Raw genomic sequence first — 16,898 nt, forward strand, 5'->3', positions numbered from 1 at the left:
CAAAGGTAAGGGGCCGGGGATTTAGCTCAGTGGTTTCGCCGCCTGCTGCACAAGTGCGAGGACCCGAGTTCCATCCCCGGTACCAAAAAAAAAAAAAAAAAAAAAAAGGTAAGGAGTACTCCTGGTAAACACATCTTAGCCACATACATCTGCTTTTGGAATGGTTCTTTTAGGATGAACATTTTTTCTTAAGTGCACACAACCTTAACATTTCTTGGATGTCTTGGGGCCTTGAGACTGGCTCTTTTCACTGTTTGTTTGTTTATTTATTTATTGGTACCGGGGATCGAACTCGGGTCCTTGCACTTGTGCAGCAGGCGGCGAAACCACTGAGCTAAATCCCCGGCACTGTTTTTTATTTTTTGGTATCAGGAATCGAACTCAGGGCCTCATGCTTGCCAGCCAGGCACTGTGCCACTGAGCTATATCCCTGTTTTTTTTTTTGTTTTTTTTTTGGTACCGGGGATTGAACTCTGGCCCTCGAGCTTGCGCAGCAGGTGGCGAAACCACTGAGCTAAATCCCCGGCCCCCTGTTTGTTTTTTTTAAATGAAAAATTTTTTTTCAAAATTAAATAAAAACGATATCCTCATTGCACAAGTGACTACAGACTACAGGCAAGGATGGGTGTTAGAGGCTTCAACACAACTTATTACACTTAGAACCATTACTAACTGGAACGTCACTTGCTTGTCAACAATGTACCTTTAAGAGCAGAAAGAAACTTCTTTATATAGGCTTCTGCACAGCAAGAGAAATCACCAGCAGTGTGAAGAGACAACCCACAATGTGGGAAAAAATCTTCACCTGCTCTTCCTCAGACAAAGGTCTACTATCTTGAATCTATAAAGAACTTCAAAAGATCAGATCTCCCAAATTTAAAGACCCAATCGAAAAATGGGCATCTGAAATGAACAGACATTTCTCAGACAAAGAAGTAGAAATAGCAAATAAATACATGAAAAAATGTTCAACATCACTGGTCATTCGAGAGATGCAAATGAAAACAATGCTGAGATCCCACTTCACTCCAGAAAGAATGGCTGCTATCATGAAATCAACCAATAACCAGTGCTGGCAGGGCTGTGGGGGAAGAGGAACCCTGCTCCACTGCTGGTGGGAGTGTAGACTGGTGCAACCACTGTGGAAATCAGTATGGAGAGACCTCAAAGAACAAGGGCTGGAAGTCCCATTTGACCCCGCTATTCCACTGCTGGGGATCTTCCCCAAAGAATTAAAAGAATCATACCACAGTGATATATGTGTGCCCATGTTCATAGCAGCACAGTTTGTGATAGCTAAAACTTGGAAACAGCCCAAATGCCCATCAACTGGAGACTGGATAAAGAAAATGTGGGTTTTTAATAAAATGGAGTACTACTCAGCCATAAAAAATGAGAAATTAGAGACATTTACAACTAAGTGGATGCACATTGAGGCGATACTCTTAAGTGAAATAAATAGGACACACATGTGTAAATACCAAATAGTTTCTCTGGTGTGAGAAACTGAAAGTGTAAATAAGGATTAAATGTATAATAGGTAAGGTGAAATAGGAAGAAAAGGGGCAAAGGGGAAGGAAGTGGGAGGGCTAGGGGAAAGGGTAGAAGAGAATGGGATTAATATGAGAAAATGGAAAAATAGGAACAAAATCTTTGTAAATAGGGAGGACTGGAGCGGTTGAAGGGAGAGCTGGGCAAGGGTGAAAAATAAGAACCAAGAGAGACTATGTAAAGGTGCAAATTTCCAATGATGAATGTCATTATATTGTATACCTAAAATGTACCAATGATTAGAATGAATAATCGATAATGCAAAATAGGAAGAAAAGGTCCAAAGGGGTAGGGGTAGTGGGAGGGGCAGGGGAAAGGAAAGAAAGGAAAGGAAAAATGCTGAGAAATGGAAAAAATGGAAATAAAGTCTTTGTAAATAGGGAAGGGTGGAGGGCGTGAAGGGAGGGCTAGGAATGGGGAAAAAATAAGAACCAAGATGCATTATGTAAAGGTACAATTCCCAATGAGAAATGTAATTGTGTTGTATACCTACAATGTACCAATAAAAGAATTTCATACAAAAAAAAAGCCCCTAAATTTTGTGAAACATTAAAAAAAAAAAAAGAAACTTCTTTATAGTCTTGTCTTCAGACAAGATTGACATCTTTCTCCAAGGCCAGAGGCCAGCCATGCCCACAAGTCTTGTTCCTTGTCAACCAGACCCAATCTTCTGGTACCCTGTAGCCCCCCTCCCCAGCAATATGCTTGGCCTAGGTTCCAGAGGCAGCTGGAAGGGAGCAGCTATGGGCTCATTCAGTTCTGTTGTCCATATCCAGAAGCCCTAGGAAAGTCCTGAGTCTCGATTCCTGGCCCTTGCAGGGGCTGGAGTCTGTACTAGGGTACACTCCCACTCCTGTACTACCTTTCTCTGAATGCGACAAGTTTTGCTTTGGTGTGCTGGGCTCCCAATCCTCTGGTAGAGATAGGAAGGCCTGCAATTATCCCCAAAGGGAGAGATGCAGATATGTATAACAAGCACCCAAAGAAGAATAAGTTGCCTGTTTCTCTAACACATATATTTACATATACATTATTTTTTGGATTTTAATTTACAGTTAATTTTTGCTTACAAAAAGGATGCAAGGGCCAGGGATTTAGCTCAGTGGTTCTGGCACCTGCCTCGCAAGCACAAGGACCTGAGTTCGATCCCTGGTACCAAAAAAAAAAAAAAAAAAAAAAAAAAAAAAAAAAAAAGGATGCAAGCTGTAGAAGTGTGTCTTGGAAAACAAGGAACAAGTTCCTAGAAATTCTTTCAAAGAAAACAATGTTATCAATTTGTTTTCCCATTCTTTTTCAAATTTACTGAGAAACTGTTAGGTCAAATAACATCAAATAGATTTTAAAAGTTATTACATACATGGTAGATTTCTGTGATTGATTTTCAACAAATGGACACTAAAGGTACGAACACTAACATCAGGAAATCCATTATTACTTAAGCAACAAAATTGGTCCTCATTTTTGGAAAGACTGGGAACCTCAGCTCTTGTCTAAAAATTGCAGCAGCTGCTTAGTCACACTTTATTATTGCTTGAGACGAGGAAAGGCGTGTAGTCACAGCCCCCTGCAGGAGTGTTGCTTGGAGCGCAGGTGCTAGGAGGAGGGTGTAGCCAGCGACAGACACAGCCTCCCACAAGCCCTCAGCGGTTTGGTAAACAGAGAGATTCCCGATCTGTAGGGGTAAATTTAGACCCAGATTGGGGGTGGAGCTAGGGTGGCTGAGAATTTGGGAAGTCTGATTGGTTTGTTCCCCTGTCTGTAAGGTGATTGACGGCCCCTGCCCCCGCCCGGCTGCGCCTTTCGGCGCCGCGATCCTCGTCCCAGTAGGCGGGCGCCCGCCTAGAGCAGTGAGAGCGCGTGCGCGAGCTGCCTCACGCTGTGGCCGTGCCGGTCTATCCGGCTGCGCGCTCTCGCAGTCTGTGGGCCAACTGGAGGCGGGGCGGGGCAGCATGGCAGCCTCCTTGCGGCTCCGTGGAGCCGCCTCCGGCCTCCAGTACTGGAAACACCGGCAGCGGCCCGCAGCTGTCAGCTTTGCAGCGGGTAAGGACCTTGCGCCTCGTTTCCCTCACCTCCCCACCCCCAACCCACTCCGGCTGCCTGCTTCTGGCGACCAGACAGATGGCCCAAGAAGGTCTTTTCACGGGAGGTGCTGCAGTTGGATTAGGGTTTTAAAAAACAACATTTTGGCATCTTCTGCGGGCGCATTTTGTATCTCTGGCTGTCCCTTTCTGGCGCTCCAGAGATGCGAGAGTCGGTGCCCTTTTGGGGAGTTACGAAGAGATGGAGCAGAGCTCAAGAGTGAAGGGAGGAGTATTTGGGACCGGAGCGTGCTTTGAAGTTAGGGCTCTGAGGACACCTGGAGGGCCCAGCAACAAGGGCGACCTTGCACTTACTCGGGGGCCCTGGCCTTCCACGTCCCCCAGGCTGCAGGGCCCAGTTTGTGATTAACCACCACCTTTGGGTGGGCTGTCCGTAACCTAGCGTTCCTGCAAAGTTTGTCACCCTTGACCAGCAAGGCGGGTTACCCGCCCCCCCCCCTTATGTAACTGCTACCTGAAAGTGACAGTTCTGTCAAATTATTAACCAAAATACTTTGAAAGTCCTCAAAATTGTGGCCAGAACCTGTTCTGCACCCCCGCCCCATGAGTTATGGAAGCCTACCAGGGTCATAGGAAGTCTCAGTGTTTAGAGCAGTGAAGATCCAGGAGCGGAACTGATTTAGTCTTTAAATTTTCACATGTGGAATCTGAGGCCCCTTGAATAAGTGAATTAGGATATCCCTAGGAGGATCTAGAAAGTAGTCCTTGATTTCTTCCTGCATTTTCTAGGAAACCAAAGTTCCCCTTTATTTGAAAAATTGCCTCATTTATGGGGACACTACCCTTGTGTTTCTGTAAAAGTTTTGAGTTCTTACCAAGGCACCGTTTAGCAAGATCATGTTTAGGCTTAACAGAAAAAAACCTTGGAGGTGTAACTCAGTGATAGAACACTTGCCTAGCAAGTACACCGCCCCAGGTTCTATACCTAGCTGTGAGGATAGGGAGAAACCTTAGTATTTTTTCTAAGCATTGCTTTTAAGAAAATACAAGGTTGGGCATTGAGTTCTGAATAGTTCCCAATCTTGCCCTTCAGGAAAACATGAATTTCCTTTCTGACTTGAGAAAGGCAGGCTCTAGAAGGACAGGCTGTATTTGATGAAAGATAACAAATATATGATACAGAGTCCTAGTAACAAGATAAAAATTCATAGAATGTATTTAAGCCACAAAAGGTACTTCTCACTTTGGAGATACTTTAAAAAAAACAACCAGTCACTTTTCCACAGTACTAATGGGAGTGGCAGTTTTCACATGAATGCATAATTCTTTCAGATTTGATTAACCAAGAAGATGTATTTACTACTTAGTGGTTTTACAAGGTGTTGTAATGATATCTTAATGAACCCATGATATAGCTTTTAGAGTTATGAAAGTTCTTAAATGGTACAAGAATTTGAGGCTTAATACTATAATATTTCCCTCCATATACTTGAAGGGCTTACCTCACAATGCTGTCTAGACTTTGCCATGTGGTCTTGTACTTTAGGTTTCTTTTGGCCCAAAGATATAAGAATATAGATTTATGAAAAATTTTAAGTACTTCTTTAGTGATGAAGTATTTAAAATACCTCAGTTGTTTTTTACTCAGAATTGTTTTACACACTTCTATTAAATTTAGTTTACTGCAAAAGAGTTAAATTTTTTAGAGGTTTGAGTCTTAAAGAATAAACTCTACATACAAATTTGGAGTCTAGGGACATTAAGAAAAAGAATCATTTTCAACTAGTAGCATTATTTAGTGTTCTAAATTCTGTGAGATATTTGTCTTCATAGTATGTTTAAGATGTTTGTATCGGATGGTAATGTAACAGATCCATATATTTATTAGATCCAAAGTTTGCTACTAAACAGCATATATTAATTTTAATATTCTTAAAGCATTACACAGAAATAGAAAAATGAGAAATATACTATGCATACATATCACCCATTAATAAAAGTAAATTTTGTATTTTAAAAGGTAATTAATTTTAGTTTTAGATTATTTTTTGTACAGAGTAAAAATCTACGCGTGTAGATCCTCTATACTTCTTGTGTCTCACCATGTATATGGAAAAATAACTTGTATTAGGTCATCTTAAAGTGACCACCTAGCCAAAGGTGGAATGGGAAAATTAACCAGCATCATATATAAAAATAGCAATATTAATTTTATTTATTATTGATCTTTTTTCTGTATATATGAAATGTACATTCAAAGCAGTATAATTAGCATAAATCAAATAAATCAATGGCATTTTTTCCATTTACTTTAACCAGAGTGGCCCATGAAGTTCTGACAAGTTACATGTGGTCCTGGGACTAAAAGCTGATCTTACACTTGTGAAATTACATTAGAAGGATATTTATTACTAAAATAACTTGACCCAAACTATAAAGGTCTTCCTAGAGTAAATCTTCACCCTTAGTGAACTTTTAGCATGAAGGAAAATAAAATATTTCTATCATATGAAAGTTTCTATCATATATTATGTTTCAGGACATAATTATGAGAGAATATACTGAAGCATAACATATGATAGAATAGAGCAACACAGTGTTTCGTATACACTAGTCCTTATCAGAGTCACCAACATTAGCCAGTCTGAAAATATTAAATGAAAAGATATTTTGAGAGAGACCCCATTATCTTTTTTAAAATTCCCCTATTTTATTATTAGTTGTTAATCTCTTACTGTGCCTAATTTACAATTAAACTTTATTACAGGTATGTATGTATGCAAAAAAAACCCCAAATAAAATGAATTGCACTATCCATGATTTTAGACATCCGCTGGAGGTCTTGGAACGTATCCTGCTTGAATTAAGGGGATAAGGGATTGCTGTACAATACAATCTTATAGTACTATCTAGTGAAAAAATGCATTCAAAAGATTAGAAGGGCCATGCAAAACCTCACAGTGATTTTTGTATAGTGACTTTCCCCCTATAACTTGATCCTTTTTCATACTTTCCAATTTTCAGAATCAACATGTGTTACTTTGGTTAGGAGAAATCACTTTTGGAAATGTAGAAAAATCTATTACCATCTTTTGCATTTTAGAATTTTTTTTTTTTTTTTTGGTACCAGGGATCAAACTCGGGACCTTGTGCTTGTGAGGCAGGTGGCAGAACCACTGAGCTAAATCCCCAGCCCCATCTTTTGCATTTTAAACTTTAGAGTAGACAGATTTTGTTTTTGGTAGCATTTCAAATTACCAAGATATGGATAACTTCCCTTATATTGGATTTGAGAGTCTATAATGTGTGAATTTGCATCTACTATAAATAAATGTTGCCAAATTTTCTGGCTAGTTTCTTTACCAATCAACAAATATCGCTTTTGTTTATGTTGACCGATTTATTTCTAGCTTGATTTTACTTATGGTCTGACTTCGCTGTTTATACATACTACTGTTAGGATTTAAGAGAAGATGCGTTTTTTAGGTTTGGACGTTTTTAAGGTAATAATAATTCTTTTCTACTCCTTTGAATTTCAGCCCCTCTGGGAGCAAATTCTTCTGTTTGCAAGCACTCCTGAGGCTTCATCTTTGCTACAGGCTGTCTTTCTCCAGATACAGGGCATTCTCTAAATGTACCTGTACCTTCTTTAATCTCTTTGTTTCTTTCTTCTCACCCACTAGGTCATGAAGGGCTCCTTGGTATAGGACTTGTTCCATAGAACAAGTGCTACTTCTTGATCATTGTTAACAAAAATTGCTAATATTTATTGACTGTCATGTGCTAGACATTATTTAATGCTTTTTATGACTTATCTCAGGTAATCTTTACAATAACTTTCTGAAGTAGATACAGTACTCTTGTTGATAAAACAATATTTAGAAAAGATAAGTAACTTGTTACTGCAAGGACATACATCTAAGATGTGACCTTATCTGGATCTTGTAAACTCAGGGAAGATTTTTTTTTTTCGGCAAGGATGTTCATATTTTAATGTAGCTTGTGCCAAGCTAGACATACAACCATTCTTTGATTCAGTAAGTATCACTGAGGCTCTACTCTCTATCAGGTGGAAGGTAATTAAACACAGTATTGAAAGGCTGTTACCTGAGTTCAAGATACACTTTTCTCATTAAGTACCTCTCTAGGTTTGTTTGTTTTGTGGTACCAGGGATCAAACTCAGGACCTCATGCTTGCTAGGCAGGCACTGAGCTAAATCCTCAGCCTTCCAGGTTTGTTTATATCCAGACTCAAACTTATTTATAATCAGGAATTGGACTGATACCTTTGATAGTGTCCTAAAATTTCTTTTCTCAATTTTCTGCTCAAATTCTAAGTAATATCCAAGTCTGTGGTCTGTTCCTTCCCTCTGGATGCCATTTAGGTAATGATACAGAGTATCTCAGAAATTTGGATATAATGCTTTCATTAATCTCTTATTGATTCCCTATTACATTTTCAGATTTTCCACAGCACTTCAGATCTTTGCCTTAGCGCTGGCAGCCCCGAATTAGACATTTGGCAGAAATGGCATTATCAGTTGGTTTAGTCAGTTTGGAAACTGACCCTGAATCTCAGAAGAGGGCTATCAGAAAGTCAGCTGCAATGTTTTATGGGTGCTGTAACACAGTTTTCTTTTCTTGTAACACCGTTGCTACTCTGTAATTGCTTCAAAACTGGCTTTTATCTCCATGTGCCTATTTGATGAAACCTCTAGTTACTAGTTATTTACATAACACTTGTTAAATACTCAGTGTGTGCCATTTCATTTTGTTTTTGTTTTTTTTGTTATCAGGGATCGAATTCAGGACCTTGCACTTTCGAGGCAGGCACGGTGCCACTGAGATAAATCCTCGGCCGTTTCATTTTCTTATAGTTATGAAATTTACATGCTTATGACAAAAACTGAAAAGGTGTTAAAATAAAAAGTAGGATTTTAAAAAGTCTGACCCATTACTCCAACTCTCCAGATAGGAGAACTGTTTCGTGTGTGTCCGTATATAAAATCAGAAAAATAAGTACACGTATGTTCTTTTTTCTGCTTATACACTATATTATATGTAATGTTCTTCACCTTGCCTTTTTTCATTTAGTAACTTATCTTGGAGATTTTTCTTATGCTTTTAGGTAGGTATATCACATTCTTTCAAATATTTGCCTACTATTTCATTGCTCTGATTCATTGTGGATTATTGAGTGCCCTATTAATGTGTATTTTATTATGAATTAAGTGCCCTGTTAGTATATATGTATTTGCTATCTTCTATGACAAACAGTACTATCATAAAGTATTTCTTTGTGTTTTTCAGGGCCCATAGTTGGCATCTGTTTTTATAAATTTATATAGGAACATAGCCACATCCATTTAAAAATACTGTATATTGGGCCGGGGATTTAGCTCAGTGGTTTCGCTGCCTGCTGCGCAAGCGCAAGGACCCGAGTTCGATCCCCAGTACCAAAAAAACCACAAACCAAAAATACTCTATATTTTCTATGGGTGCTTTCAAATGAAGCCAGATGAGTGGAATAGTTATAATAGAGGCCTTATGACTTGCAAAGCTGAAAATAGTTTACTGCCTGATCCTTTAAGAAAAGTTTGCTGTTTCATGTATAGTAAAATTTCTAGAAGTGGAATTGCTGGGTCGGAGTATTCAAGATTTATCTATTTGTAGTTTTTGAGACAATCTTTCTCTTTGTAGTTCAAGCTGGCCTGGAAATCACTATGTAGCTCAGATTGGACTAAAACTCATAGCAATCCTCCTGCCTCAGCCTCCCAAGTATTGGGATCACAGGCATGTGCTACCATGCCTGGTGTCAAGTTTTAAATTTAAATTTTATTTTAAAATTCAAATATAGTTAGCTTTTTTTTTTTTAACTGGGAATCAAACTCGGGACCTTGTGCTTCCAAAGAAAGGGATGAAATCACTGAGCTAAATCCCTGGCCCTAGTTAGCTTTTTCAAATTGCCATCCAGAGTTTGTGTTAGCTTTTCTCTTCGTGGGGCAGAATAACTACCATACACAACTTACTGGAGAAAAGGTATACTTTGGCTCACAGTTTCAGAGGCTTCAGTCTGTGGTTGGCTGGCTTCAAGACACAAATATGGTAGAAAAGCATGGTGGAAGGAAGCTTCTCACCTCACCACAGCCAGGAAGCAGAAAGAGAAAGAGCCAGCAAGAAAAGGGCCAAAGCTTTGCACAGTGGCAGTATCATAGCCAATGAAGTTTATCCAAGGTGAGATTATTGCTAATTGAGAAAATGGCCAAGGACTAGAAATAGTCCCCAAGGTCACACCACTATAATCACCTACCAAAAGCTCTACATCTGAATATAAGTCTTTTGGATGACATTTTTGTTCCAAACCATTAGCAAGATTGAGCTTATATATCTTACTGGATATGAGAGGTACATGTTTTCATCAGTCCTTTGTTGATGATAATTTTTGTCCCCCTCAAAAAAAGTGTCTATATGATAGATGAAAAGTAGCAGCACATTGCCTTGTTTTGCATTTCTATAATTATGACAAGTTGAATAAATTTTCAAAGTTTTTTGAGGCATCATTTATTTTCTGTTAAATGTCATTTTGAGATTTTTGCCTACTTAAAAAATTTTATTCATATATTTCAGATTTAAAAGTTATTTTTATATAAAGTAGCTCTATTTCTGTCATGTGTTGGAAGTATTTTTTCCTAGTTACTTGTATTTTGCTATCTGTAATATTTTTCCAACAAATGTTAGTTTTTCCTTTTGTATTACAAAAAAATTCACATGAAAAGTATTGAAAGAATAATGCAATGACATCAGTGTACTCTAGAGTCAACAGTTATTAACACTGCCATATTTATTGTATTTCTTTCCAGATATATACATATCCCACCTTCATCATTTGAAAGTAAATTGCAGGAATCATAACACTTCAGTCCTAATATTTCAGTATGAATCTCTTATCAATAACACCTTCTCTTACATAACCAAACTACCATGTCACCCAAGAAAATTAACAATAACTCCATAGTATTATGTAATATATAGTTCATTTTCAAAATTCCATAATTTTCTTAAACATGTTTTCCATAGTTTTGTTTTGTTTTTTTCCTGCAAATAGGATCCATTCAAATTTTACACATTACCTTTGGTTGTCATTTCACTGTAGTATTTTTAAAATTGAGAACCGTCTTCTGTTTGTTTCTATAAATATGATGTTGACTTTTGAAAACAGCCTTAAAATATAGTTGATGTACAACAAACTGCACATATTTAAAGTGTATAATTTGACAAATGATATATATATACATATACATATATGTATACACACACACACACACACACACACTCCTGAAACCATCCCTTCAATTAAAGTAGCAAACACATCCATTATTACCTTTCTGAAATTTCCTTGCACCTCTTTACATAGATAAATAGAAGTATTTGTCTATTTTCTTTGGGCCTAGATTACTAGCTTGACAGTTGTTTTTCTTTCAGTAATTAGAAATTTCTTCACTATCTTCTCAGTTGTAATTTTTTTTTATAAGAAGTCTGCCTTCATTCCTTTTTTTTTTTTTGGTACTGGGGATTGAACTCTGGACCTTGTGCTTGAGAGGAATGAGGTGGAACCACTGCGCTAAATCCCAGGCCCACCCTTCGTTCTTACTTATGTTCTTCTGTTGGTGTGTTTTTTTCCCCTCTGACTGCTTTTGAGCATGTTGACTGTGCTGTGTCTTAGTATACTTTTCTTCATGCTTGTCATATTAGAATTTATTGAGCTTCTTGGAGGTGTGGATTTTACAGTTTTCATTAAATTTGGGAACATTTTGGCCATTCTTCACTTTTTTTGTCTCTACTTCTCTCATTTGAGAACTCCAGTTACATATGTATTTGGCTGCTTGAACTGTCTCAGCTCATTATTGCTCTTTTCATTATGTATTTTTTTGTCTTTTCTTTTGTATAGTTTCTATTGGTATGTCATTAAGGCTATTGATCTATTTTTCTACAATATCGATTCTGCTGTTAATCTTCAGTATAATTTTCACTTTATACATTGTAAATTTATCTCAAGAAATGTGAGTTGGATTTTAAAAAATGTTTTCCATATCTCCAGTTTTGGAATATGTAGACTATAGTTACTATGGTTTTTAATATCTCGATTTTCTAGGGTTTGTTTGTTTTTTTTGGCAGTACTGTGCTTTGAACTCCCAAGCCTTTCACATGCTAGGCAAGTGCTCTATCACTGAACTCTATCCCCAGCACACTTTAAAAAAATTTTAGTTTGAGACTCAGTTTTGCTAAGTTATCCTGGCTAGCTTTCAACTTCGGATCCTCCTTTATCCTTCCAAGTAGCTGGCATTACAGGTGTATACCACCTACCCAGCTTCTTATCTTCTGATATATATGTCCTTTCAAGGTTTTCATCTTTTCTTTGACTTCTAAATGTACTAATTCCTTTGTGCTCCAGAGAAGTTAAATCTTTGGGCTTAACCTTTATTCTGACTTGGTGATTTTTATCAATTGTCGTGATTTCAACTCTCACTTTGATGCAGTTAACAAATACATTTCTCTCTCTCTTTTTTTCCCATCTTCTCCATGAAAATTTGATCATGATATTTCTAAAATCTGTTGAACATTGTTATGGTTTGTGTCTGGATGCCTCCCTATAACCTCATGTGGTCAGAGGTGGGGCTTTTTAGAGGTGGCTGGATCTAGAGTGTGTGATGCTGGGATCAAGGGTGTGTGATTATTAAATTAGCCCACTGATTGCTTTGGGATAGTTCTGGGTGTGGATAATGGGAAGGCCCACCCTGCCTGTGAATGCTACCCACCCTAAGGATGTGACACCTGGATAGAATATAAGGGACAAAAAGAGGGCTGCTGTTGTGGCTTGTTGCTTCATTACTTTGCTGCCTTGCTGCCTTCTGTCTGCCATGAACTGTTTCTTTGCCGTGTGCCACCCTGCCTTGGAGCTAGCCAACTATGAACTGAAACCTCTACAAATTGTGAGCTAAATAAACCTTTCTTCCTTTAATATTGGGTGTTGTGTATTTTTTTCTTAGCAATGAGAAAAATAACTAAGACAGACATCTTTCAGCTCAGTGACAACTTATATTTAACTTAAAGCTGAGTCAACTCTTCTTGATTTCTCCACTTGGGTTACTGATATTCTCTTGCTGTCATTTTTGGCCTTTCCATTATGTTAGGCCATAATCCAGTCTTGTTACATTTTTTTAATGTGCGTCTTTAAATTATTTTTCATACTTGCCTTTCCTCAATTCCTACCTTTAACTGTCTTTGTTTTGGACTGAATATTTGTGTCCTTTCAAAATTATGTTGAAATACTACCACCCATTATTATGGTATTAGGAGGTAGAACCTTTGGGAGCGAATTAGGTCATATTTATTAGTACATTTGAAATACATAATGAATACAGTCATCACGGGGAGTTCATGTATCTATCACATCTTAATCCTTTTTACTTTCCCTTCCTCTCCCCTCCATCTCCTCTCCCTCTATCCCTAGATCCCCTTCTCATCTGTAAAAAATCTACTTCCCTGTTTCCTATTGTCTTTTATTTTGCTCTTTAAATTACTTATACTTTGGATTTTTCATATAAGAGAAATCATGTGGTATTTAACCTTCTGTGTGTCATGTATTTCATTTAGCATTATGGTCTTAGGGTGCATCTATTTTCCTCCACATGGCTCAAATTTATTCTTTATGGCTCCATAGTAATCTGTTGGTGGACATGTATAGGCCATTTTCAAGATTTAGCTATTGTGAGTTGTGCATCTGTAAACATGAGTATGCATGTATCACTGTAATATGTCATTAATTCTTTTGGGAAGATATCCAGAGAGTTATAGTTGGATCAAATGGAATTTTATTTTTAAATTTTTGAGGAATCTCCATACTGATTTCCATAGTGGTTGTAGTAGTTTGCATTCACTCCAACAGTGTAGAAGGATTCCTTTTTCCCCACAACCTCACCAGGATTTGTTGCTTTTTGAATTCATGCTAGCCATTCTTTCTGAAATAAAATGGAGTCTCAGTGTTTTTTTTTAAGATTTGCATTTCTCTAATGGCCAAAGATGCTGAACATTTTTTCATGTATTTATTGGCCATTTGTACTTCTTTTTCTGAGAAGTATCTGTTCATTTAAATTGTCCATTTTTTGATTGAATCTTTTTTTGAGAGTTCTTTATATATTCTAGATATTAGCCCTCTGACTGAGAAGTAGCTGGCAAAACATTTTTCCCATTGTCTCTTTGCTCTTTTGGTTGTTTCCTTTGCTGAGCAGAAGCTTTTTTTTGTTTGTTTAGTTTTGTTTTTTTGGTACTGCAGATTGAACTCGGGTCCTTGTGCTTGTGCAGCAGGCAGCGAAACCACTGAGCTAAATCCCTGGCCCCAAGCAGAAGCTTTTTAATTTAATATAATTCCATTTGTTGATTCTTGGTGTTATTTCTTGTGCATTTGGGGTTCTGTTCAGGAAGTCCTTACCTATGCCTTTATTTTAAAGTTTTATTTAATATATCTTCCAACAGAGTCAGTGTTTCTGCTTTAATATCTAGGTCTTTGATCCATGTTGATTTTATTTTAGTATAGGAAGAGAGATATTGGTCTTAATTCATTCTTTTGCAAGTGAAAACCAGTTTTCTCAGCACCATTTGTTGAAGAGGCTGTCTTTCCTCCCACATATATTTTTGGCCCCTTTGTCAAAAAAGACCTGATGGCTGAATGTGCCTGGGGTTGTTTCCACTGCCTCTGTTCTGTTCCATTGATCTGCATGTCTGTTTTTATGCCAATACCATGCTGCCTTTATCACTAGAGCTTTGAAATATAACTTAAAATCTAGGATTATGATGCCTCCTATTTGCTCTTGTTACCCAGAATTACTTTTGCTGTTCAGATTTCTTCTGGTCTAATGTAAATTTTAGGATTGTTTTATCTAGTTCTGTGAAGAATGCTGTTGATATTTTGACTGGGATTCCATTAAATGCATATATCAATTTTGGTAATATGACCATTTTGACAATATTGGTTCTACCTATCCAGGAACAGATCTTTCTATTTTCTTTTCTTTTTTTTTTTTCATTTGTATTTAGATTTATTTCCTATAAACAATGTCTGATGTCCTCTTCAATTTCTTTTTTTCTATACTATGGTTTTCATTATCAAGGTCTTTCACCACCTTGCCTAGATTAATTTCTAGGTATTTAATTTTTTTTGGAGCTATTGTTTTCCTAATTCTTTTTTGGTCTGTTCTTTTTTGTTGGTATACAGTAATGCTATTGATTTTTGTGTATTTATTTTGTATCTTGCTACTTTGCTGAATTGTTTTTATTAGCTCTAGAAGTCTATTGGTGGAGTTTTGGGAATCTTCTTTGAAAAGGATCATGTCATTTGTGAATAAGGATAGTTTTACTTCTTCCTTTCCTGTACATATTCCTTTTATTGTTTTCTCTTCCTGATTGCTTTTTTCAAGCTTTTTATCATCAGTGGATGTTGGATTTTGTCAAGGCAGGTCACGTGATTGTTATCCTTCTGTTCATGTGATGTATTACATTTATTACATTTATTACATATGTACTACATTTATTGATTGACATATGTCAAACCATCCTTGCATACCTGGGATGAAGACTACTTGGTCGTGATGTATTCTATATAATCTTTTTACTTATTTGTTGCTTTCTATTTGTCAGTGTCTTGTTGAGAGGATTTTGTAGGGTTTTTTTTTTCTTTTTTCTCTGTCTCTCTTTTTTTTTGGTTAAGTCCTTGTTTAGTTTTGGTATCAGGGTAATGCTAGCTTCCAAGGATGTGTTTGGTAGTACTCTTTCCCTTTCAATTTCATTAAAGAGTTTGTGGAATAATGGCATTAGATCTTCCCTGAAGTTCTGGTAGAATTATGTGATGAATCCATTGGTTTCTGAGCTTTTCTTTTTTGGTAGAGTTTTTATTACTGTTTCTGTTTAGTTCCCAGTTATTGGTCTATTCAGTTTTTATACCTTCTTGGTTCAGTTTTGATAATTCATATGTATCTAGGAATTTCTCCATTTCTTGTAGGTTCTACAAGATATAAATTTTTGAAGTAGTTTCTTATTATCCTCTGGATTTCAGCGGTGTTTGTTGTGATTTCAGCTTCTCCATTTCTAATTACATTGATATGGGTTTTTTCTCTCCTTTTTACCTTAAGTTTGGCTAAGGGTTTATCAGTCTTGTTTATCCTTTCAATGAATCAACTTTTTGGATTAGTGTCCTTATAAGAAGAGACATGAAAGCTTGTCCTCACTTTCTGCCATAGGAGGATACAATGAAAATATTGCCATCTGCAAACTAGGAAGTGGCTCTCATCAGATACTGATGTGTTGCCACTTTGATTACCTTCATTTTGGACATCCTGGCCTATAGAACTGTAATAAATAAATGTTTGTTGTTTAAGCCAAGTAATCTGTGGGATATTTTATAGCAGTTTGAACTAAGTTCTAGGCCAGTGTTGGTGAACCTATGGCACATGTGACCCAGGGGGGTATTTGTATCATTGAAAGCTCTAAAAGGTTCACCCTACTGATCTAGAATATTACTGTTAATTTTAGGTTTTCTCGCATTCAGGCTCTTCTAACAGTTCATCTGCTATACATTGCTCACTCATTTCTGTTTCTAAAGCATAAGTCTGATCATGTCTTTTCTTTGGTCAGCCCTTCAGTGACTTTCTTACTTACAAAATGTAGTTTTGGGCTGGGGATTTAGCTCAGTGGTTTCACCGCCTGCTACGCAAGCACAAGGACCGGAGTTCAATCCCCGGTACCAAAAAAAAATAAAGGTCACAAAATGTAGTTTAAACTGTTTCCTCGCCTTCCATCTTATGATCACATTACTTCTTCCATTTTTATTGGAAAGAAAATGGAGCGCAGTGTCATACTGTGGTTATGGGTGGAGAATCTAGAATCAAATTGGATAGATTTAAATATTGGTTTTGTTACTTAGTAAAACTTGAAGCATTTTACTTAAACTTGTTTAGCATCAGAGTTCTCAACTGAAAGATAGCCTTAGGCTGGGGATTTAGCTCAGTGGCACCATGCCTGCCTCGTAAGCACAAGGTCCTGAGTTCGATCCCTGGTACCAAAAAAGAAAAAAAGAAAGATAGGCTTAAGGCTAATATATGGAGATGGTGTTATTTCTAATGTGTTTAGTACAATGTCTGGTATGTGACAAAACTACAATAAACATTAACTATTGCTATTATTCTTGGCTTTCCTAGTTCCCTTTCCCAAACTAGTATACCCCGTCAAATGCTACCTTCTTCAAGCTCCCAAACC

General features: G+C 37.2%; 1 protein-coding gene and 1 pseudogene across 1 annotated transcript in view; both read left to right on the top strand.

Annotated features, from left to right (window-relative positions):
- The first annotated feature begins 3,396 nt into the window (after nucleotides 1-3,396).
- Nucleotides 3,397-16,898, top strand: part of Hibadh (3-hydroxyisobutyrate dehydrogenase) — a 112,696-nt gene continuing 99,194 nt past the window's right edge. Inside the window, exon 1 of the mRNA XM_004839501.4 lies at nucleotides 3,397-3,591. Coding sequence (XP_004839558.2) covers nucleotides 3,501-3,591 — 91 coding nt within the window. The 5' untranslated portion in view covers nucleotides 3,397-3,500. The remainder of the gene's footprint in view (nucleotides 3,592-16,898) is intronic.
- On the top strand, nucleotides 9,780-9,850 carry LOC147829216 (U4 spliceosomal RNA; annotated as a pseudogene).

Source organism: Heterocephalus glaber, unplaced genomic scaffold (genome assembly GCF_053883595.1).
Source record: "Heterocephalus glaber isolate CG9 unplaced genomic scaffold, H.glaber_assembly_v1.0 deba00000676, whole genome shotgun sequence".
NCBI classification, from domain to species: Eukaryota; Metazoa; Chordata; class Mammalia; order Rodentia; family Bathyergidae; genus Heterocephalus; species Heterocephalus glaber.